This window comes from Coenobita brevimanus, chromosome 71, assembly GCF_032717465.1.
Source record: "Coenobita brevimanus isolate Jiangsu-jjx chromosome 71, ASM3271746v2, whole genome shotgun sequence".
NCBI lineage: Eukaryota > Metazoa > Arthropoda > Malacostraca > Decapoda > Coenobitidae > Coenobita > Coenobita brevimanus.
Genome location: NC_137024.1, coordinates 27,806,150 through 27,831,129, shown reverse-complemented (window position 1 = coordinate 27,831,129; position 24,980 = coordinate 27,806,150). Strand labels below are relative to the sequence as shown.

Below are 24,980 nucleotides of genomic sequence, written 5' to 3'. Positions count from 1 at the left end.
GAGGCACTGTGGATATTGCAGAAATGAAAGCACTGCAACACTCTAGCATTGATGCTGAGGGAGGATTACTACAGGCACGCAGTGTTGGGACCCTGGAGGATGGTGCCTGGTGTTCTATCCCGCACCCAGCCAAAGTTTTAGAGGATGACCAAGAAGATCATCTGGTCTGCTTGCTGTAACACTAGTGTGTACCTGACCTATGCTCCTCTTTGATGGCCGCCAGGAAGAACCAGTCATTCAACTACATCAGCATGTTGACACCTCCTCCAAAACCAGCTGCCAAGTCAGCACTTTGGTCAACCCAGTGAAGACCCTGGGAACCAAGCACAGACCGAAGGGAAAGTATGTGAACTGGTATGGCATGTCATCCACTCAGATTTCCAGGAAGTTCTGGAAACGAAGGTGGATGGGGGCATGCCAACAAATACTGTGTTGGATGAACGGGGTGAACCAGACCTCCTTGCGCAGGGAGAGGGACACCTAAGCTGCTGTTAGCATTCAAAATTGATACATAGCGATGTGCTTGTTGAGGTAACTCAAGTTCACCACTGGCCTGTCCGTTGACAAATCCTGCTTGGGGACAGTCAATCCTCAGGACAGGAACACCATCCCTAAAGTGAGTTACATCGACCAATTCTCAGGACAGGAACACCATCCCTGAAGTGAGTTACATCGACTCTTTCCATAACATCTCATTTCTGTGGAACCGAGCTCAGGGACGGAAGTGCCTAAGCGAGAATTTTATGTTGTAGGGTTTTCGTAAGGTATCCTCAGCTTGAGCAGGAAGAGGACAATGAGCGTAGATTCAAGCAGCATCTGTTTTGTTTCAGAAGTTTCGACATCAAAATGTCATCATCAGTGATCTAAAAGAAATAAGGTAAAAGAGTAAGACTAAGCACTAAAACATATTACACAAAAATGTCTAAGCCCAAAAATATTCTTTAAAATTATTAAGGAAGGGGAAATGAAGCAAGGAGTAACATAAAGTGGTACTGTAGATATAGTGTTTTACAGAGATGGGTTGTAATCTGATCCTTATCCCAACCATCCTCGTAATCAGAATATTCTGCAGGACCCCTTTGCACGATGCAGGGCTTAGGCTGGTACTCACTGACCCTTCCTCCACATTCACCTCATAGGGAGTTGACTGCTGGGCCTCTGTTCTGCTGCAGGACTTAGGGGGGTTTCTTATAGATGGCCCTCCTCATGGTCCCACATCAGGGATGTTGATGCTGAGTGAAGAAGAGATGCTGCTGCAGAGCTGCCTTTTCTGGCCTTGCTTGTGGTCAAGAGCCATAGCCAGACATTGAAGGGACTCCACTGTCGCTGCAAGCAACCACAGATCCCACTGAACTGCAGGTGGTATGGCTGACCGTTGTCAGGAGCTGGAGCAGGAGTGCTTCACAGGACTTTGTGGACAGCAATTGGAGAAGCTGGACGGAGACTGCTGTTCCTTGCACTGCCAGGAGTGCTCCTCTCAACACTCCCCAGAGAGTCCTCTGTGACACTTCCTGGAGCACTTGTCCATGTGGTCCAAAAAACACTCCTCTAAGTTTTCCATAGAATGCTCCTTAACCCGCCCCGTCCCGGAGACGTGAATTCACGTCCTCACATGATGTGCACTCATATCCCAGAGACGTAAATTAATGCGGCAACATTGCAAGGTCCCTAATTTGCACAATTTTCAATTTAATTTGCACAATTTTCAATTTTCGCGAGTGATTTTTGGCACGTATACACGGGACACCTTCCTCTACAAGATGCCAGGCAGGGACAATGCCTTACCCAGCATGACCTCCTCCCCCCTGCATGCCCTTTTCTCAGCAATTCACCTGTTATCAGTGACCTGGCCAGTAAAGCCATGTCATGCCACGGTACGAAATTCAGGGCCAGAGTGATTCCCCAATCGATGACAATGTGGAGGACAAACATTAGAGGAAGAAACAGTCAGAAATGATGATCAGGTAATGTGGCAAAAAAAGGTCAGGAATGGTGATGAGTTAGTGAGTGAAACAATGCTTATAATGCCTTTATTACCATTTGAAAACCAATATACTCTCGTACTACATAAAAATTCGTACCAAATAAATAAATACCGTTTATGAGTGGTGTGGAATAGTTATCCTCCCATAGAACTCGTTTTCTTTGCAGCCAGCCTGATAGAAAACCCTGTAAGGTAAGGAGGTACTCCTACCTGGATCAAGTATTTTAAACCTCAGGTGAGGGATTTCTCTATGAATTTTCGATGTTTCTCACCAAAAGCGGATGTTTGAGCCAAAAAAAAAAAGGTCCAAAAATGTCGGGACTGGGGCATACCACTGCCCAGAAAACGTCAGGATGGGGGGGTTAATGTGCTCCCTGTGGTGTTCTTCTTGGCACTCCCTGGGCTCTTCCTTGGTACATTCCTCTCCTTGCAAATCTTGGTGCTCCATGGCCCATTCCCCCAGGCGTTCTTCCATGTGGGGAGAGGACTATGAGGCTACAGATGAATGCTTCCTGTGTTTCCCCTGTCTCCCCTGGGATGCTGTCTTCTGCTCTCATGCACAAGAAGAGCAAGGCAGGGGGAAGTAGGAGTCAGAGGAATGCAGTTCCTCAGCTCCTCTTGGGCAGTGGCGCTCCTCTGTGTGCCTCCTAGAGTGGATATACCTGGGCTCTTGCAGAAGCACGACGAGTGGACGACACCGGGGGTGCTGGAGCCCAGGGGATGAGAGCTCTCAGCTCCAAGGAAGTCCCCCCACCATGGTAGATCCCAGGCAGACTGAGGGTCAACACAGGATGAGACACCCAGCTGGGAAGAATTCCATGTCTGTGTCTGACTTCAGGCAGTGCTCACGGACACTCCCATAATGACTGTCCTCATAGCAGTGTCGTTCAGGGCCATGACTTGCCCTAGAGAGGGGCCCTGTTGGGCACGGGGAGTTGGTAGTGAGGCAGGGTAGGCAGTCATCAGGAGACATGCTAGACCATCTCCGGCAACAGAGACCCTTGACCTCATGGTCTGGGTCCTCACCCAAGAGGCTTTCAGCTCGACAGACTCTGGGAGGGAAGTGATATCTGAGGCCAACCGTAAAGCCTGGAGCCAGGGTCCACACACTGGACAGATTCTCAGATCAAAGGTGCTCCCCATCAGGCACGGGTAGAGCACGTGTCATAACCATCCAGGGCTGTCCTCCCAGAGCAGACTCTCATTGAATATGTAGGCTTAAACGTCAGGAAATCATCCTGAAAGGGAGAGTATATGGGATAAGTAAGAGAACAACGAGAGAAGGGAGGAACCCCTTTATTTGATGCACAAAGCACAGTCAAGCCCAGAGAAGTTACTAGACAAGGCGAGCAATCACATACCCGCTAGTCCAAGCAGTGCTGTTCAGGCCACATGATATGTGGGACAAGGAAGAAAAGGCCGGCAAAACGCTTGCACCGTTGCCACAGCCAGCCCCAACACTAACTCCTGGGCTACAACCTTCGTTACTCCCACTCCTCACACTCAGCTATCTGAGCCCTCTCCACACATGCATCCCTGCATCCCCCAACTCCACTACCCCTGCCAACTTCCCCCACTCAATTGTGTGCCCACAATTCCCTCACCCACCCATCCATCACTTACTCCGACCAAGCAACTAAGAAGGAAGAAAGGAAGGAACAGGACGACAAGGGAAATGAAAGATAAGACCAGGGTAAGGCAGCAAGGAAGAGGGAGGAAGGTTAGCGACAGAAGGGAGGAGGAGGAAGGATATAGGAACAGAGAAGCCATAGAGGTGGGCAAAAAAGTCGCTGTAACACAAAAATGTGAACTCCCATAATCTAAGCACATCCACAACTGCAGCCAGCAATTGCCACTGCTATCCCAGCACCTCACTGTGTCCTCTCTTCGCCTTCCAAGAGACTGAGGGGAAGAATGTGAGGGGTAGAGGAGAGGAACTGAAAAAAAACAAAACAAGAACACTAGAAAAACACAATAGAAAACATAGTGTACATTAGGGCAGGCACCAGGATGTATTGACAAACACTGCAACTGAAACGCATAGCAAGAAACCAACAGCAGTCCACCAATGTCCGTCAGGTGCACCACCACAAGTCATAAAACAAATCACAAAAATAACAGGCACAAAAAAAGGGCTATGCACGAACAACCCAAAAAACATAACAGGTAAAGAGGCTTTCAAGTCACGCCACACTCACCATAACTAGAAAAAGTCACGAACAGAGAAGCTAAGTGAGCGCGAGCAGAACAGAGAGACACGTCTGTACCCTTGGGTTCGACGAGCTACAGTGAGGGCGACAGCACTTGACCTAAGAAAACTAACGAGAGGAGGAATGTCACTTTGGTCAATGAACGTTTTTTTTTATCAATTGCCGCAAAAGCGCTTTTGGCCCACTGCAGGGCTTTTCAATGCGTAAATGACCTCGCAGCGCTATGGGACCTCACCTTATCCTGAACAGCCATCGCCTACTCCTGTAATAAATGCTGGTTCACTATCCTAAGGCCCCAGAACGTCATTCTATCCACTACTAATGAACGGATTCAATGAAACTCCGTATATACATACTGTAAACTTCAGTTTTTGCCAGTCTTCTGATGCATTCCCCGACATTTGAACCAAAAAAAAAACATATGCTGGAAATGTTCTTTCACCAGCGCCGCAATGAGTGAGCACCAGTTGACCAACTGATTGATCCAGAGGTCATGCCTTAACTATTATCGTTTTTTTTTTTCCTCTTTTTAAAATCAGGATCAGTTTCCTAACAGTGGATCAATTTGAGAGAAAAGAATTTTAAAAACAAGTCCCACACACTTGATCAGCTGAAAGAAATCATTATTATGGAGAGTGCAGCCGTACCTGATGATAAGTTGTACCGAAAAATCGCTAGTTTGAAACACCGGACTGTTATGTTTTAACGCTGAAGGAGACCACTTTCAAAACTTGATATACTTGTGGATAAATTGGACTATAATTACGTGAAGATAATAAACACAAAGTTACATTGAAATCGATTCATTTGTAACAAAAATATTTGAAATTGTTCTTGGGCCTCAGAGTAGTAAATCACCCTGTACAAGAGATTTTCCCCTAAGTAGGAAAAAATGGAGGTAGCTGAAACACATTAAGCAAGAGCGACAGTGTAGTGAGGGATTTAACATTAGAACATTGCGTTAGACGTTGAGCAATAGTATTGCCTTATGCTGCCAATGACCTACAGGGAACATGCTGCAACAGGACGAAAATCAGCATAGAGGGTTGTTGTTGCTGAGGCCCCTGGTTTGTCTGACGTGAACCAGATGGATGGCAGGCTGAAGGTTCCTGTTCCCTGCAGTCTGCCATCCTCCTTTCGGTGGGTAGGGAGGGAGCTGAGGGACATTTGCCTTATGTGGTAGCTACCAGATTATTTTAGAGCCATTGGTGCTGAAGGGGTTAACAGAGACCGTATCTAATCCTACAGTTCGAAGTCTAATCTATCTATTTATCTATCTACTGCCAGACGCCATAATCCCGCAAGGGGTGGTCATTTGACTTTTGAGTTATTTGTTTTACGGGGAGGGGCACTAACCCTCCACCACTCCACTTGTTGACACGTAGGGAGCACGTATGGTCTGGTTATATGGTTACCACCCAGCGTTGTAAATGGTTTCTTGGCATACATGAAACCATTTGGCTTGTCACTCGATGTAAAGCCACCTGTAAGGGAAAGAAAAGCAATAAGAAGTGACAGGAAAGATGGGAGAAATAGGAAGAGAGTAGGGCAGGCACAGAAAAAGAATGGTAAAGGGTAGGAAGAAGTAGGCAGCACTACATCAAGTGAGTTAATCTGCATAAATTCGCCAGAAAGGTAAAGGTAAAAGGTAAAGGCGGGGTCAGATATCAGGAGGCGCTTAGCTACGGCGTTCATCTCCGTAACATGGCCTTTAAGCCCGTAGCAGGTTATTCACCCAATATGCAGGGACACAAGGCCACTGCATCATCCAGGTTACCAGGTACCTCCACAAGGTGTTACCCTAGGTACTCTTTTTACCTACCACCTCACAAGTGTGGCTGGTGAGTCGAATGACGCCAGCTGCCGGCACCAGGATTCGAACCCTGGTGATAACGTACCGGCAGGTTCGCAGTCGGCGATGCTAACCACTTGGTCACCGCGGCGGCCAGAAGAAAGCAGCAGTAAAAGAGAGATGACCTTGGACGGGAATGGTTAAATTCTGAAAGATGGTTCAGGTGGTGAATAGTTATATAAGTCTGAGAGATATATTACCGTAGTTGAGGAAGCAAATATATTACTAACAAGAAAGCATTCAGAGAGCGCGTACCTCCGCCATCACCAATAGGATTAATGACTTACTACTGTAAGTCCTCTTTCATACCAGACTAATACTTCCACGGTCTCACTTAGTCACGTAATTCTGCTGTCTTACTGTGCCCTGTTGCGCAGTCTCATAGAGCGCATTCCTCCGACAACGCCAATTATATTTATTATTTTTTATTCCTGCATCAGGATCCCGATCCACTTCAAAGGTTTATCAAATCTTCCTTGACCCACTGCCCACGCACCCGCCAGATTTCACTGAAAACCAATAACATCGTTTTTATATATCTTGGTACTCACAGACAGACACAGGCGAATGCTTAACCTCCGTCCGACTTCGTTAACGGAGGTGAAGATGGGAATGGGTGGATGGAGAATGTACGGAAACACACGTGACAAGGATTGCACTTTATTTGATTTTATTTTTATTTATTCATTTTTATTTATTATTGTTTTTTTTTTAAACGACGGAAGGTGTGTATCGCATTGCCGTTGTAAAGAACATTAACCTTATGAATCAGGTGTTGGTGAGGGACGCCTTCATGCAGTGGCACCGATATGACTGGGCAATTCTCCTGCTTGGTTATACAAACGTCCCTTAGCGTCCTCCTTATCCCTTGAAAGAAGGATGGTGGACGGCAGGAATAGGGCAGCTTCAGCCTGCAGTACACTAGGTTTACGTCAGATGAGCTTGGGATTACAACCACAAGAACAACAACAATAACTACTACTACTACTACTACTACCACCCCATGAATCCGGTGACATGTTTTGATGTGTTCCTGCTACTACTGTACGATTATATTCCACTTAGGAACGTTCTTTAGCATAAAATGGGTGTCTGAAGGCTGTAGCTAAGTCCACGGTTCGAAAAATCTCCCCTAAACTGAATAAAATTATCAGAAAATAGCCTAAAAAAAAAATACGACACAGGATGGAAGAGGAAAATGATGGATACTTGGTGTGTGAGGTATGGCTGGGAATCTCGAAAGTTTGGATGATTAAAGACGAGATGTTTGGCCATTTCACTGAACACTGTATTGATAGTTTTCACACATGTTGTCATCTTGTGTCTTGATCCATTGTATCTCATTAACTAGTAAGGAAACTGGGTTATGATGATGATGATGATGATTACGTAAAGAACGGAAGAGAGAGAGAGAGAGAGAGAGAGAGAGATTAGAAGGTAAGCTGAAAAGGAAAGGTTAGTATTTAGAAATAGGCATATACCAGGCAATTCCTGTCAACTCTGAGAATTAGACAAGGGTAGGAACGAAGAAAGTACGTGGGATTACATTATGAAAAGCCTGGTAAAGAGAAGAGAAGCGAACGAGGAGGGAGAGTGGTAAAGAGGTAAGAGTAGTGGAGAGAAAGAAGCAGTAGAGGTAAGTAGAGGGGACATGGAGAGAGAGAAGAGAAAGAGGCATTATTGGTGAGGTTCCAAGTCAACCCCACACTGTTCTATCTTGTTAATTCACACTTCCATATGTTGGTGTTCTGCCGGGGGAGGTAAGTAGAGAAGTGAGAGAGAGAGAGAGAGAGAGAGAGAGAGAGAGAGAGAGAGAGAGAGAGAGAGAAGCAAGCGTAGTAAGTGTAACAGAAGTAGGAGATTAGGAAATTTCAAAAGGAAGCAGAGGAGGTAAGTTACGGATAGAGGAGAGAAAGAAGTAAGAAAAAAGTAGAGGAGGTAAGTGTAATGGAGGTATGAAGGAGAAGAGATGGAGAGAGGATGAAGAAGCAGAGGAGTTAGTGTAATGGAGGCAGGGGAGAGGAGAGGCGAGACAGAGAAAAAAGAGGAGGAAAATGCAGGGGAGGTAAGTGTAATGGAAGTAGGAGAGAGAGATAGAGAGAGAGAAGTGCCTCCCCCAGCCCACAGGAGCTATACTGACCCCCCTTCTCCCCCTCCCCCCCTCCCACCACCGCGCAGGGCCAGTGGGTCGGGGTGAGTGGTGGCGCCGTCCTGCAACACCTGCAACACAAGGGTATCATGCATGCAACGCCTCGCTTCTGTCTCCTTGTTGCACCCCCCTCCCCCAGCCCCCCTCTCACCGCCCCCCCCGGCAACACTACACCCGTCCGAGCTGCCCCCCCAAAACCTTCCCTTGACCCCCACCACCTACCCAGAGGGCAGCTCGGGCACCGGGGGGGAGGGGGGGAGGGCGGGACGGAGGGGGCGGCCAGACCCCCACCCCCCGCCACACTCACTAACACCCGGGGAGCTTAACACCAACCATCGGGATTGCTAACAGACATATATATATATATATATATATATATATATATATATATATATATAGAATAAAAGTTTACTGGAATTTGGTGCATATATACAATTTGCAAGTTATGTGATGCAGCAAAGCAGAATGACCTGACACAGCTGGCCTCTTGCAATGGGTGACCCTGCAGCATTGGCGGTGCTCTGACCTGACCTGACCTGTGCACTGGCAGACTGGCCTTTGTTGACCCTCAGCCTCTCAGAGTGGAGTGGCACTGAAACCTGTTGCCCACCCAGCGTTGTGGTGATGTTGGCAGTGACTAACAGCATGACCGACCAGCATGTCCACCACCACGCACACCACACCCACCACACCACCCCATACCACACCAAACCACACTGCACCACACAATACCACACTAACCATACCCACCAACACCACACCACACCAAACCACACTGCACCACACCATACCACACTAACCATACCCACCAACACCACACCACACCACACTACACCACACCATAACACACTAACCATACCCACCACACCAAAGCACACCACACCACGCCACGCCACATCACACCACACCACACTACACCACACCACACCATACCACACCACACCACATCACACTAACCACACCCACCACACAGCATCACACCACGTCACTCAACACCACTCCACACCACACTAACCACACCACACGAACCACTCCCACCACACCACACCCACAACACCACATCGTACTGCACCACACCACATCACACCACACCCACCACATCACACCATACCACGCCACACCACACCACACCACACCACACCAACCACACCACATCACACCACACCCACTACACCACACCACACCACACCACACCACACCAACCACACCACACCACACCACGCCACACCACACCCACCACACCACACCACACCACACCACACCTACCACACCACACTTACCACACCACACCTAGCACACCACACCACACCACACCACGCTACGCCACATCACGCCACACTAATCACACCCACCACACCACACCCACTGCACCACATCATACCGTACCGTACCACACCACACCCACCACACCACATCATACTACACCACACCACACCCACATTACACCACACCACACCACATAACACCACACCACATCATACCACACCACACCACAAAACATTACACCACATCACACCACACCACAGCACACTCATCACCTTACTACAACACACCACATCACACCACACCACATCATACTACAGCACACCTTACCACACCACATCATTCCACTCCACATCACATTACACCACACCACACCACATAACACCACACCACATCATACCACGCCACACCACAAAACATCACACCACATCACACCACACCACAGCACACTCACCACCTTACTACAACACACCACATCACACCACACCACATCATACTACAGCACACCTTACCACACCACATCATTCCACTCCACATCACATTACACCACACCACGCCACACCACACCACACCACACCACACCACACCACACCACATCACATCACACCACACCACACCACACCATACCACATCACATCTCATATCACACCACACCACGTCACATCATATCACACACACCACACCACACATCATACCACACCACATCACACCCAATACACCACATCCAATACACATCATACCACACCACACTACACAACACAACACCAACCACACGACACCACATCATACCACACCACATCACACCCAATACACCACATTCAATACACATCATACCACACCACACTACACAACACAACACCTACCACACCACACCACATCATACCACACCACACCACACAACACAACACCAACCACACCACACCACTTCATACCACACCACACCACACCACACCCATTACACCATATCATACCACGCAACACCACACAACGCCATACCCACCACACCACACCACACCACACCACACCACATATCACATCACGCTACACCACACCACTCCACTTCATACCACACCACACCACACCATACCACACCCAATACTCCACATCCAATACACATCATACCACCACACCACACCACACCCATTACACCACAGTATACCACACCACACTACAAAACACACCACATCACACCACACCACACCACGCCACACCGTACCACGCCACACTGCATCCACCACACCACACACCACACCACATCACACCACACCACACTACACCACACCATACCATACCACACCACGACACACCCCATATCACGACTTCCCACACCACACCACATCCAGCCACACCTCACACCACACGACACCACACTTTTACACAGTGTACCATACCACATTACGTCATATTTCACTACATCAAACCACACGACACCACACCACACCACACCAAATAACATCACATCACACCACACGACACCACACATCACACCACACCACACGACACCCCACCGCATCATATCATGTCACATCACACTACACCACACCACACCACACCAAATCATATCACACCCCACCAGACCACATCATATAACACCAAACCACACCACACCACACCACATCAATACACCACAGCCAATACACATCATACCACACCACAAAACACAACACAACACTACACCACAGCACACCACACCACACCACACCACACTACATTACGCCACACTACACCCACCACACCACATCACACCACACCACATCATACCACCACACCATACCACACCGCATAACACCACACCACACCACACCCCACACCATACCATACCACGCCACATCATACTACACCACACCACATCATACCACACCATACCACACTCGCCACACCACACCACACCTCACTACACCACGCCACACACACCACATATCACGTCTTCACACACCACATCACATCATGCCACACCACACGCCACACGACACCACACTAGTAACACAGTACACCACACCACTGCACACCATATCACACTACACCACACCACTGCATACCCTGCGACACTACACCACACCACTACACACTATGCCACACTACACCACACCACTGCACACCACACCACGCTATACCACACCACTACACACCATACCACACACCACTACACACCATACCACACACCACTACACACCATACCACACACCACTACACACCATACCACACTACACCACACCACTACACACCATGTCGCACTACACCACACCACTGCACTCCATGTCACACTACACCACACCACTACACACCATACCACACTACACCACACCACTACACACCATACCACACTAAACCACACCACTACACACCATACCCCACTACACCACACCACTACACACCAAGCCGCACTGCACCACACCACTGCACTCCATGTCACACCGTATCACACCACATTACGCCATCTTACACTACACCAAACCACACCACACCACACCACGCCACACCACATCACATCACATCACATCACATCACACCACACCACATCACATCACATCACATCACATCACACCACACCACACCACATCACATCACATCACACCACACCACATCACATCACATCACACCACACCACACCACACCACACCACACCATACCACATCATATCACGTCATAACACCACACGTCATCATGCCTCACCACATCATATCACGTCGTAACACACGACACAGCATGCCACACCACACACAACACCACACGTATACACACAGTGGTACAACAAACCATGTCACACCACACTACACCATACTACACCACACCACACCACACCACACTAAATCAGAACAAACCAAACCATACTACACCACGCCACTACACACCATACCACACTACACCATACCACACTACACCACACCACTACACACCATGCCGCACTACACCACACCACACCACTACACACTATGCCACACTACACCACACCACTACACACTATGCCACACTACACCACACCTCTACACACCATACCACACTACACCACACCACTACACACCACACCACACTACACCACACCACTGCACACCATACCACACTACACCACACCACACCACTACACACTATGCTACACTACACCACACCACTACACACTGTGCCACACTACACCACACCACTACACACCATACCACACTACACCACACCACTACACACCATACCACACTACACCACACCACTACACACTATGCCACACTACACCACACCACTACACACCATACCACACTACACCTCACCACTACACACCATACCACACTACACCATACCATTACACACTATGCCACACTTCACCACACCACTACACACCATACCACACTACACCACACCACGCCACACCATACCACACTACACCACACCACTATACACAATGCCGCACTACACCACACCACTGCACTCCATGTCACACTACAGCATACCACTATGCCACACCACACCACACCACACCACACCACACATCTCACTACACCACGCCACACCACACCACAACACACCACAACACGCCACACCTCACCACACCACAACACGCCACACCACACCACACCACAACACGGCACACCACACTACACCGCACCGCCACCACAGCACACCACAGCACACCACACCACACCAAACTGCCACACTGCCCGTCTACCATAGTACCACACGTCTTTGCTATCTCAGACCCTCCACTGCATTAGGCATCACACTGTACACAGAACTGAACACACCCGCGATGGCATATATAAATCCCCCACACTTGTTTAAACTGTATTTATTATTATCAGTAAATGAGCTTCAACATGTGGGTATAATTTCCATAATTTTAAAATTTCCTGACACTTTAAAATGTAGACCCAGTAACTATGTCAATTGTATGGCCGACTGAGAGAGGGGAAAGAGATAAAAACATACCTGAAGAAGTTCCAAGTCGACCCAAAAGTTTAAATCAACCATAAAATTAACAGGAAAGGGAAGTGTTTGCATTAGCTGTGTGGGTGACAGACGTGGCGTTACAGGGCAGTGGTGGACGTTGATGTCTGTTTACAAGGTTGTCCAAGCCACACCACACTACCCATCACACCTGTGGCCATGACGGCTGACCCAGACTGCCATTGTTGCCACACCTCACCTGACCCTCCCAGTGCTGCGGGGCCTCCATCGTGCTGTTCCCACCTGTATATGGTCATTCCGTGCCACAGCGAAGCAACAGCACTTCACATTCACACCTCACTGTGCTGGGGTTGCTGTGTACTGATGATTGTGTGTGTGTGTGTGTGTGTGTGTGTGTGTGTGTGTGTGTGTGTGTGTGTGTGTGTGTGTGTGTGTGTGTGTGTGTGTGTGTGTGTGTGTGTGTGTGTGGTGCCGTGGTTCGCTGTGTTATAAAGTTAGCTGGTAAAAGTGCAGCAAGGTAACTCCCAGTTTACTTCCGGCCATCCCTTGCGGCAGTGTGTGGCGGGGAGGGTCTCTCTGGCCGCCACAGCTCTAGGGTCGCTACGAGTGTTTGGTGGCGGCGGCGGCAGGTGTGTGTGTGTGTGTGTGTGACGGCCTCTGCCACACACCTCACCTGCCTTGTACATAACCCAGGCCACCGCACCTGCCTTTGTACATACGCCACAGTTGTACATACTATATATTTATACCGGGAAACGCAACACTTATTCTATAAGAGGGATTTCATACCTGAAAGGAGGGAAACCACAGCCATAAAGGAACTCTACAGCTCCTAGAGGAGTTCCATACCATTTGGAAGGATTCCGCACTTGTAAAGAGGGATTCCACATCTGTATATAGGAACTGCACATCATTTAAGTGAATACATCGGTCTAAAGGGCCCTCTTTCTAGGGGGGTTTCACATCTGTATGCAAGGAATTCACATACAGTAAGGTATTCTACACCTTCCATAAGGCTTCAACACATTCTAGCGAGATTCCACACATGTAAAGCACCTTTACACCTGTATATATTAATTTACATTAATAAAGCAAATCTACATATCTAAAGGGCCTCCACACCTTCTAGAAGGCCTTCACACCTGTATAGAGGGCTCCCACACCTGTATATAAGAATTCATTATGTATAAAGGGGATCCACACCTGTCTCTAGGGGTGTTACGTGTCCTAACATCATACAGGCCACACAGCTCATGTATATACTGACTCTACCCCCTAGGTGCTCTGCCTGCTGGATGGTTGGTGCTGCAGTACGTGCTGACTAAAACTCTGCACAGCGAGCGACAGTACTATTGTTCTCTACCTGTCTCTCTCTCCACGGGGCTAGGAGATTTACCTTTACCTTTACCTGGCCTACCTATCCCAATTTACCATCTTACCTGTTCATTTTACCTGTTCCTTAGCCTATCTTGCATCCGCACCTGTCTTTTCTTGTCCCCTTATTTGTTGTCTTATTTTGTTTTCTTGTGCCCTGTCCAGTTCACCTCCTCTTACCTATCCTGTCTTGCCTGTCCTCTCTCTCCTGACACATCACTTTTCCTGTCTAATTTTCGTTCTCACCTGTCTACAACAGTCCCACATAATTAAAGTCCTGCCTCTTCATCTACGAGTATACTCTCTTTCCGTCCTTGCCCTCTCATCGTGTCTTCACCCCATGCCTCCATTCTCCCTATCCCCGATTTCACCCCATCCACCATTCATTCAACTCTCTTCGTCTCACCCCTCCCTCCCTCTACCTTCTCAGTCTTCACCCTCCATCCATCCCTTCCATCCCTCTTCCTGTCCCTCCTCTACACTCCTTCCATATCCCCCCATTCATCTCCTCCATATTATTTAGCGTTCTATCTCTGTCTTGTTTGCTCTCTATGCCGTTTGCCCAACGTTTCCTGCATGCATTTCTTAAACTATGCTTCTCATCCTCATTGATATTTAGTCTCGTTTCCCCCCAATACTTACCTATAACTTCACATATCTGTTACCCCTTCACCCCTCACTCGTTGTCCCTCAGCCTCACCCTGTACTCCTCATCCCTCACTCTGCCTCACACCCTTACTCCTCATCTGTTTCCCCTTACCCTTCACCTCTCATATGTTATCCTTCACTCTACCCCTCACTCTTTATCTGTTACCCCTTCTTCCTCTCACAATTCACCCCTCTTGTACTACCCATCACCTCTCATATGCTACCCTCTCATTCTGTACCCTTCACTTTTCACCCTTTTGTACTCACAATTCTCCTGTTGTCATTCTGTGCTCCTTTCTGTACACTTTGTACCTCCCATCCTTCCTTTTCACATGCCTTACCTCTGCGCTCTTGTCTCCCTTTCCTTCCTTCCACTCCCCTAGTCTTCCCATCTTCCTCATTCCTACAGTTCTTCTTCTCCCCTCATTTTTCTCCTTCTCTTACTTTTCTACTTCTCTCATACCCTCCTCCTGTCCCTTCCTTTCTCTCTGCTCTCGGTTTGTCTTCCTTTCTCATCTTAGCCGTCTTCTTTCTCTCTCCCCCCTCTTATCCTTTCCTTCTCCCTATTTCCATCTACGCCCTTCCCCTTCCTCACATATTCCCTTCATTTACTCCCATACTCCGCCTCCTCATCTTACTCATCCCCTACTCCTCTCCTCTCCTGATCTTTTCCACTCTCCCCTTCCTCTTCCAACCCACTCACCCTTGTTTCCCATCTCTCCTTCCTTCTTCCTTCTGCCCCTTCCCTTTTCCTTTTGTCTTTTCCCTCTCCCCTCTGCCCCTTCCCTCTCCCCTCCCTCTACCCCCCCTGCCCCACTGGAGACCGCCAAGACGAAGGGCGGCCGCTTTCCGTGCTAACACTTTTGATCTCTTACTGTGTCGTCTATGTATATTGGTGTGTGTGTGTTATCCACCTCTTTTCATATAGCTACTACTACCTCCCAGATCATATATATATTTATCAGAACGAAATTTATATATATATCTAGAGACTACTTTGACTGTATATATATTGTATATTATCTCTGCTTGTTGTAAAAAGAATGAGACATACATACACACGCACACTCAAAGATATGCATATGCACACATACACAGGTACCATTTTCTTCAGCCGCCTTCCCACAGAACATGATGTATATAATCAACCATTTATATATATACATTACACAGTTTTTGGGTTTGCATCGTAAGGAACTGTTCTTTTAGATGTCTATATATATATTTTTATGTACTATCATTATTACCATATATATATATTCGTGTTTTTTCCATAATGTGTGGTCAGATGTATATTGAAGGAGGACTTGTGTGTACATATTTGTGTGGTTTACATTGATTATAATATATATATATAACAATTTCTCATACATGCTCATGCTTCTAGAAATAGATGATTGTAGGTTTATCTATCTATCTGTCTGTCTGTTTATCGATCTGCTGTATAAAGTCTACCACTAGTATTTTACCTGTTTTTATCAGTTTGTTTCATCTTTCTCTCTCTCTCTCTCTCTCTCTCTCTCTCTCTCTCTCTCTCTCATTTTCTCCCTTTTTCATCTCTTTCATCAGTCTGTCTGTCAGTCCCTTTCAGCTCTTCTCTTGTCTCTACCTACCTGCTATCTACCAATCGGCCTTACTTATCTATCAGTCTGTCTGTCTGTATTTCTATCGCGTTTCCTTATGTACAGCCTAGTTTTGTGGTCCGTCTGTCTGTCTGTCTGTCTGTCTATCTCTCTGGCTTTTGTCTCAACTTCTTGTGCATATGTATAAAGCCTCATCTTTTCCTTCAGTTCAGTCCCTTTGTAAATATATCCCTGCTGTCTTTCTTACCTTTTCACTGTCTCACTCTTTCACTCATTCACGTGCTCACATACACCTCTTTATTCACTCATATACATCGAATCATTACTTCCATCACAACTATCATATTCACCGTCTGCTTACTCACTCGCATACTTTCATACGTCTCTGTAGCTACCACCACAGTTACCACATTCACCTCCTCCTACTCATCCCTCTCACAGGTAACTAGAATTGTTTATACAGCCATCATACCTACCACCTCATTATTCATCAATGCCACAGCTACCTCTTCAACCACCACTATCACCTCTCCTTCCTTACAGCACCTACTACACCACCATCCATCACCACCTACCACAGCAACCATCAATAGCTACCATAACAGGACGTCACGCACTCCAACTTCATCACCCTTCATTTCTCTGTCCTTCGCAGCCACGGTTATCCACCACCACAAACCACTATCCATAACCACAGCTAATCACTACCACAGCATGCCGCCACCACCATCACCGCCACCACCATCACCACCACCACAGCCATCATCACCACCACCACCACCATCACTACCATCACCACAACCTACCGATCTCTGTCACTGCCGATCCACCAACAACCACAACATCCACCACACTCTCCATCCATAGACATAGGAACCAAAATCACACCTGTTTATGACTGCCACCCTCAAAATCAATTACTTCTCCTCCCCTACCCATAGCCACCCCCTCGTACCATCACTGCCACCCTTTTCTCACCTTCCACCACCACAACTAGCACAACAGTAACTCTAATCACTGTTTCACCCATCTACCTCCAACCACTACCACACTGACCGACACGCGTAACCACCCAGTCACCCCTAACGACTGTGACCACAACCACCCTTAACCACAAACCACTACTCACACTAACACCACTACCCACACTAACACAAGCCACTACCAGCACTAACACCATTACCCACACTTACACCACTACCCACATTAACACCACTACCCACACTAACACCGCTACCCACACTAATACCACTACCCACACTAACACCACTTTCCACTACACCATTACCCACACTAACAGCACTTTCAAACTACACCACTACCCACACTAACACCACTTTTCACCAACGCCACTACCAGCTCTAACACCACTCACTCACCACTTCACCCCCCCCACCCACCCACACTGACTCGTCCATCCAACCAACCACCACCCAGCACACCCACAACCACCCCCCCGTCGCCCACAGCCCCCCCCACCCCTTGGAGCTGACTCTGCCCCACCCCCCCCGTCAATGCAGGTGGCGTGGATCAAGGCGGACACCAAGGCCATCCTCGCCATCCACAACCGCGTCATCACCCACAACAACCGCATGAATGTCATCCACTCAGACCACAAGACATGGGAGCTCAAGATTAAGGACGTGAGGAGGAATGATTCGGGAGAGTATATGTGTCAGATAAACACCGACCCAATGAAACACCAGGTGAGTGATTTCTGTGGCGTGATAGAACTTGGTGTTGTTGTAGATAAAAAAAGGAAAAAAGAGAAAAAGCTTGCTGTGGCTTGGGGGAACTCACCAGGGTTAAGGGTGTGGAGAGGAATGGTTCTGGTGAGTGTGCGGTGTGTGGCAGATTAACACCGGCCCTGTGAAGCATCAGGTAAGAGCTTCTTTGGACTGTTGAAACTTTATTTGTGTAGTAACAGGACACTATTCTAGGTAACATAGAGTCATCGTAGCACCTCTTCCTCAAATATTTAACTGTGTATTTTACACCTAGATATTCTCTTGTATATTAGCTCTATCGTTTTAATATCAACATAGCCTGCAACAGTACCATTAGGAATTGTGCGAAAAATAAATCGTTAAGGAAGAGGTGCTACGAGATTTCCAAAGCAGCTTAAAATGCGACCCTTAGCGTTACCGTGAGGGTCAGCCTCTTCCACTGAAATGGGGTGTATAAAGGTCCACGTTGCCTAGGGGTATATAGGGGATTCTCTCTTTGGCTCAGTGGTAACGTGCTCGCGTATGATGCGCGGGGACCTGACATCGAAACTCTGGCAGGACAGTGATTATTTTGCTAAAGTTTCAGTTTCGGCTTTTACATTGATTGGCAGCGGTGTGGGATGTGAGGCGAGGGCCTTGAGGGCATTGATGACGTTGCTGACAGCCTTACATCTCAGGGCTGAGCTGTCTGTGTGGTTCGCGGGCTCCCCCAATGGTGGCCTGCAATGCACTACGCTACCACGTGTGTTCGAAACTCACCAAATTAATCACCAAGGGGAGAAAAGAGTGATGTAATGGTGTGTATAAAAAAAAAGCCTGCGTTGCCTAATAGCCCAGGAGCATTAGGGTTTAACCTGGAAAATAAAAATAGAGAAAGCTGAATTTTTGCAGAGGTACTTTGAAACCTCCTAAGCCAAAATAACCCAAGTCTCCAAACACTCTCCTCGTGCTTTCTCCGTGAGAGCCAAAAATGCAAAATGGCCGCCATCGCACATTATACAAACATAAATGTATTGATATAAGTACAACATGGGCATGTAATACCTCTTATTATATGTTTTTTGGTGTGGGAAATCGAAATCTGGCATTTATTTCATGATTCAGACTGTAGCATCAGTCGAGCAGGGCAGTACTCCCGAGGTGGATGGAAAGCTGATGACAGGGAGTGCTGGAGCTCCCGTTTCATCAGCCCTCAGGATTATAGTTCCTGACCATCCCCCTTTGCTGAACTTTTTCAGTGTCTCAGTTACACAGTGAGTAGGCCAACATGCTCTCTAATACAAATTTCTCTAACTATGTACACCAAACTACATGCACAGTACACACTACACTTCCTTTTCCAAAATTCAAAAAATTATGGCGCCTCATCACCCAGCCTCGGAGTCCCCAGGGGGGGGGAACCATAAATGCCCCCACCTTCCGCCCCTCTCCCGGTGACGACTCGAGGTGTCTGGAACCACTGTCTGGCTCTCTTCTTCTTCATTTCTGCAACATTCGCGGCCTTTCCTCTAACTTTCGCTCTGTTGAGCACTACCTCTCCTCCTCTAAGCCTCACCTTCTTTTTCTAACCGAGACTCAGCTGTCTGAGGCAACTGACAGCAAACCCTTTTCTGTATCCTCCTACTTTCTCTATAATCATTTCAAAGCCAAAGGTGGCTGTTGTGTATATACCGTATACGCAACGACTTATCTTGCTCTCGTGTTCCTGAACTCGATTCTTCTGAATTCTCTACACTCTGGCTTCGGCTTTCCTGTCATTCTCTGACTAAATATATCTGTGCTGTTTACTTATCCCCTGATTCTACTGACTATCAAAAATTCTTCGACTATCTTCTATGATGGAACACATTCTATCCGTTTCTCCTTTCTCTGAAATCTCCATTCTAGGAGATTTCAATATTCACCACCACCTTTGGCTCTCCTCTCCTTTCACTGATCCACCTGGTGAACAAGCCTACATCTTTTCTATCCTTAATGACCTAGAGCAGCTTGTACAGCACCCTACCCGTATCCCTGACCACCTTGGAGAGAGCTCCAACATACTTGACCTCTTCCTTACAACTAATCTTTCTGCTTACACTGTTAATCTTTTCTCTCCGTTGGGCTCCTCCGATCACAACCTTATCACCTTAACCTGTCCTATCACTCCGGTACGGCCTGTGGACCCTCCAGGGAAACGTCGTCTGTGGCATTTTGGAGCCGCGGAGTGGGAGGCCCTCAGGCAGTATTTCTTTGATTTTCCCTGGAATGATTATTGCTTCCATTGCCGGAAGCCATCTGAGTGTGCCTTGCACATTACGGTGCTTATTCTCTCGGGCATGGAAGCATACATTCCTTTCTCATATCCTTTGACTAACGCAAGAAAGCCTTGGTTTAATCACGCTTGTTCTAATGCTGTCCGCAACAAGGAGAGGGCCTACAAAAGGTACCGGAGCCACCCACCCCTGAATCACATCATCTTTACGATTCTGCCCGGAATCGTGCTAAGTCTGTTCTTCGCTCTGCTAAAAATAATTTCATCCGTACAAAATGCTCTCAACTCTCCAACTCGAATTCTTCACGCTCCTTCTGGCACCTCGCCAAAAACCTTTCTAACAACTTTAACTCATCATCCTTCCCTCCTCTTTTCTACTCTGATGGTTCTGTAGCTATTTCTGCTACTGATAAAGCAGATCTCTTCGCACAGACTTTCTCCTCCAATTCCACCTTAGACGATTCCGGTGCTGTTCCTCCCTCACTTCCCCCCCTCTGACTTCCTCATGGCTGACATTAAAATTTCTTCAGTTGATGTATTTTCTGCTATCACTGGCCTCAATACTAACAAGGCATATGGGCATGATGGGGTCCCTCCTGTTGTTCTCAAGAACTGTGCTTCTGTGCTTACACCCTGCCTAGGCAAACTCTTTCACCTTTGTCTGTCAACTTGTACCTTTCCTTCTTGCTGGAAGTTTGCTCTCATTCAGCCAGTCCCAAAGAAGGGTGACCACTCCCAACCCTCCTACTATCGTCCAATTGCTTTAACGTCCTGTATTTCAAAAGTTTTCGAGTCAAATCTCAATATAAAAATTTTAAGGCATCTCTCCTATCACAGCCTTCTTTCCGATCGTCAGTATGGGTTCCGTCACGGACGCTCCACTGGCGATCGTCTCACCTACCTTTCAGACTCCTGGTCATCCTCCTTTCGGGACTATGGCGAAAGCTTTGCCATAGCACTTGACATCTCAAAGGCTTTCGATCGAGTCTGGCATAAATCTTTAATTTCCAAACTGCTCTCTTACGGTTTCTATCCTTCTATCTGTACCTTCATTGCTAGCTTCCTTTCTGGTCGTTCTATAGCTGCTGTTGTAGACGGCCATCGTTCTTCTCCTAGATCTATCAACAGTGGTGTTCCTCAGGGCTCTGTCCTATCACCAACTCTCTTCCTTTTATTCATCAATGACCTTCTAAGTTGTACATCTAACCCTATCCACTCATACGCTGATGACTCCACCCTTCACCTTTCCATTCGGTTCCCACAATGCCCATCTCAGCAGTTACTTCAACAAACAAGGGATGAGGCTATGGCACACCTAATGTCTGACTTGGCTCGTATCTCTGACTGGGGTAAAAATAATCTGGTTGTTTTTAATGCATCTAAGACTCAGTTCTTACACCTATCAACCCGACAAAATCTTCCAAAGGTATACCCACTAATGTTTAATAAAATTCAGCTTGATCCTGCATCATCCTTGAACATGCTTGGGGTTTCATTTACTCGAGACTTAGCTTGGAAAGATCATATTACATCTCTTGTAAAATCTGCTTCCAAGAGATTGGGTGTGCTAAGCTGACTCCGTTATTTCTTTACCCCTGCACAATTGTTGACTCTATACAGGGGTTTTATCCGCCCCTTTGTGGAGTACAACTCTTATGTGTGGGGAGGCTCCCCACATACAGCTCTTCTCAATAGGGTGGAGTCAAAGGCTTTTCGTCTCATTAACTCTCCCCCTCTTACTGACTCCCTTCAACCTCTGTCTCTTCGCCGCACTGTTGCATCTTTATCTCTTTTCTCTCGCTACTTTAATGGTCACTGCTCCTCTGAACTGTCTGCATGCATTCCTCCACCTCAAAGACGGGCACGTAACACCCGTCTAGCAGCAAACTCTCATCCCTTTTCTGTCCAACTCTCTAATGCAAGAGTTAATCGTTACTCCCAGTCTTTCATTTATGCAACAGGTCAGCTCTGGAACTGTCTCCCTCTGTCTGTATTTCCTGCTGCCTATGATCTCCAGTCTTTCAAGCGCAGTGTGTCCAGGCACGTCGAAATGGTCAGATCTTGAATTTGACTATTGTATTTTGTTTTTCTCTTGGAGGGAACTGTTATTGCAGGCTCATGGCCTTTGGTTCCTTCTTCCTTGCAAAAAAAAAAAAAAAATTCAATGGCAATAAATCCACAACTGCCACCAACACATTTATTTCATACACACATTCCTGATAAAATGGACTTGCTTTTTTATTTTATATTGTTTTAGTAGTATGTTTATTACTATGGTTAGTACTACGTAGTACTAATGTAGAATGTGCAGTGGAATCAGGCAAGGAGGTTGCAGCACATCTCACAGGACTCAGTTTCGTTGATGCCACGTTAAAGAGAAATGACAGAGCCATATCCATTGGCGCGGCATTCAACAGCACCACTGTGCGTGGCCATGATGTGGAAATTGATCCAGCACTACTTTTCATGCTAGTAACATGCACATTAAGAAAAGTTCTGACATGGAAAAACAGCAGATGCATGAGTTCAGCAAGCAGCCTCCATCATTATTTGATAAAGGAACCATGAGAAAAACTGCCAAAAGTGTGCGTGCCCAGCAGTTAAAAACTCTAGTAGCATCAGTTTCAGCCAGTACACTACAACACCCATACTATGTAATTGATGGTGGATATCTGTTACACAGTGTGACATGGCCAATGATTATTCATACGGTGATGTGTGTATGAATTATGTTAGCCACGTGATCAGTAACTATGGTACAGATTGCACTGTGATTTTCGATGGCTACACAGATGTCTCCATGTCTACCAAGGTATCTGAACAAAATCGCCGTGGAGACCCCAGTGCCCCTGCAAATGTCATCTTTGATGATAACACACCTGTTACAAATTCCCGACACTCTATCTTAGCAAACTGTAACAACAAGGCACACATTATAAGCATGGTGATGGAAGGACTGAAAGCTGAATGTGTTAGATGTTGTCAGGGTGTTGCTGATGCTGATTATTTGACCGCCAACACTACTATTGTTCAGGCAGCTAACATGCAACATTCCGTTGTTTTTGTAGGGAAATATACAGATTTGCTGGTCATGTTAATCAATAGGTCACAAACCGACAATGTGTACCGTATATGCAATATCCCAGACACTCTGTGTATAGTGTTCATAGTATTACACAAGCCATGACTCCATCAGTCCATCAGCACATACTATACCACATGCTATATCAGGCTGATACATTTTCAGTTCTTTTTGGTGTAGACAAGAAGAAACCCATGCCTGTGTCGGAACGTGGTGACTGGGGTATTATAGATGTTTTTCAGCGAAGTGATTCAAGTCATGATGAGGTAGCCCGAGTAGGTGAACTATTTCTTCTGAAACTATATGGTGCTTCTGATTCATGCAATTCTCTGGACAAGCTATGTGCAAGATATGCAGAAGGCGAGCAAAACTTCCAGCACTTTCCAACTCTAAAGCCTCCCTCCCATATCTGCAGCTGCAAAGTATCACTCATACCGAGCGTACTATGCTGTCCAAGAGTGGATGGGTAACACTGGAGACATAAAACCTACTGAATGGGGTTGGGAACTGCAGGGAGGGATGCTCAGTCCTGTCCTCACTGATAGGCCTGTTGCCCTCGAGGCCGTTTTATTGTTTCCTGTGGGTGCAAAACTACTTGCGGAAAGCGATGTAAATGCCGTAAGGACGGACTGTATTGAACTGCAATGTGTTCCTTGTGTATTTGGTCAAACCTGTTCAAATACTTGTGACTCTAATGAAGATATTGACTAGATTGTTGTAGAATTAAGTTTCGGTGTGTAAATATTATTTGATGATCATATTAGCATACAAGTGTGCTACTGTATTGCAACCATATCACTCACTGTTAAGTGACAAGGTTGTATCATAAATGCTTATATAAAATATGTGTATAATCCATTTCATATCAGATAAATAAACGTGATTATTGTCTTATAAATCTTGCTATTATTTTACACACAGTGATGTTTATTTTTGATTGATTCAACAAATCATTGACACAAA

The 24,980-nt window shown here is 46.8% G+C and overlaps 1 protein-coding gene across 1 annotated transcript in view; it reads left to right on the top strand.

Moving 5' to 3' along the window:
- The window catches only part of LOC145406715 (lachesin-like), a 146,666-nt gene that overhangs the window by 65,812 nt on the left and 55,874 nt on the right, over positions 1-24,980 (top strand). Inside the window, exon 3 of the mRNA XM_080277814.1 lies at positions 18,475-18,660. Within this exon, the coding sequence (XP_080133940.1) occupies positions 18,475-18,660 (186 nt within the window). The remainder of the gene's footprint in view (positions 1-18,474; positions 18,661-24,980) is intronic.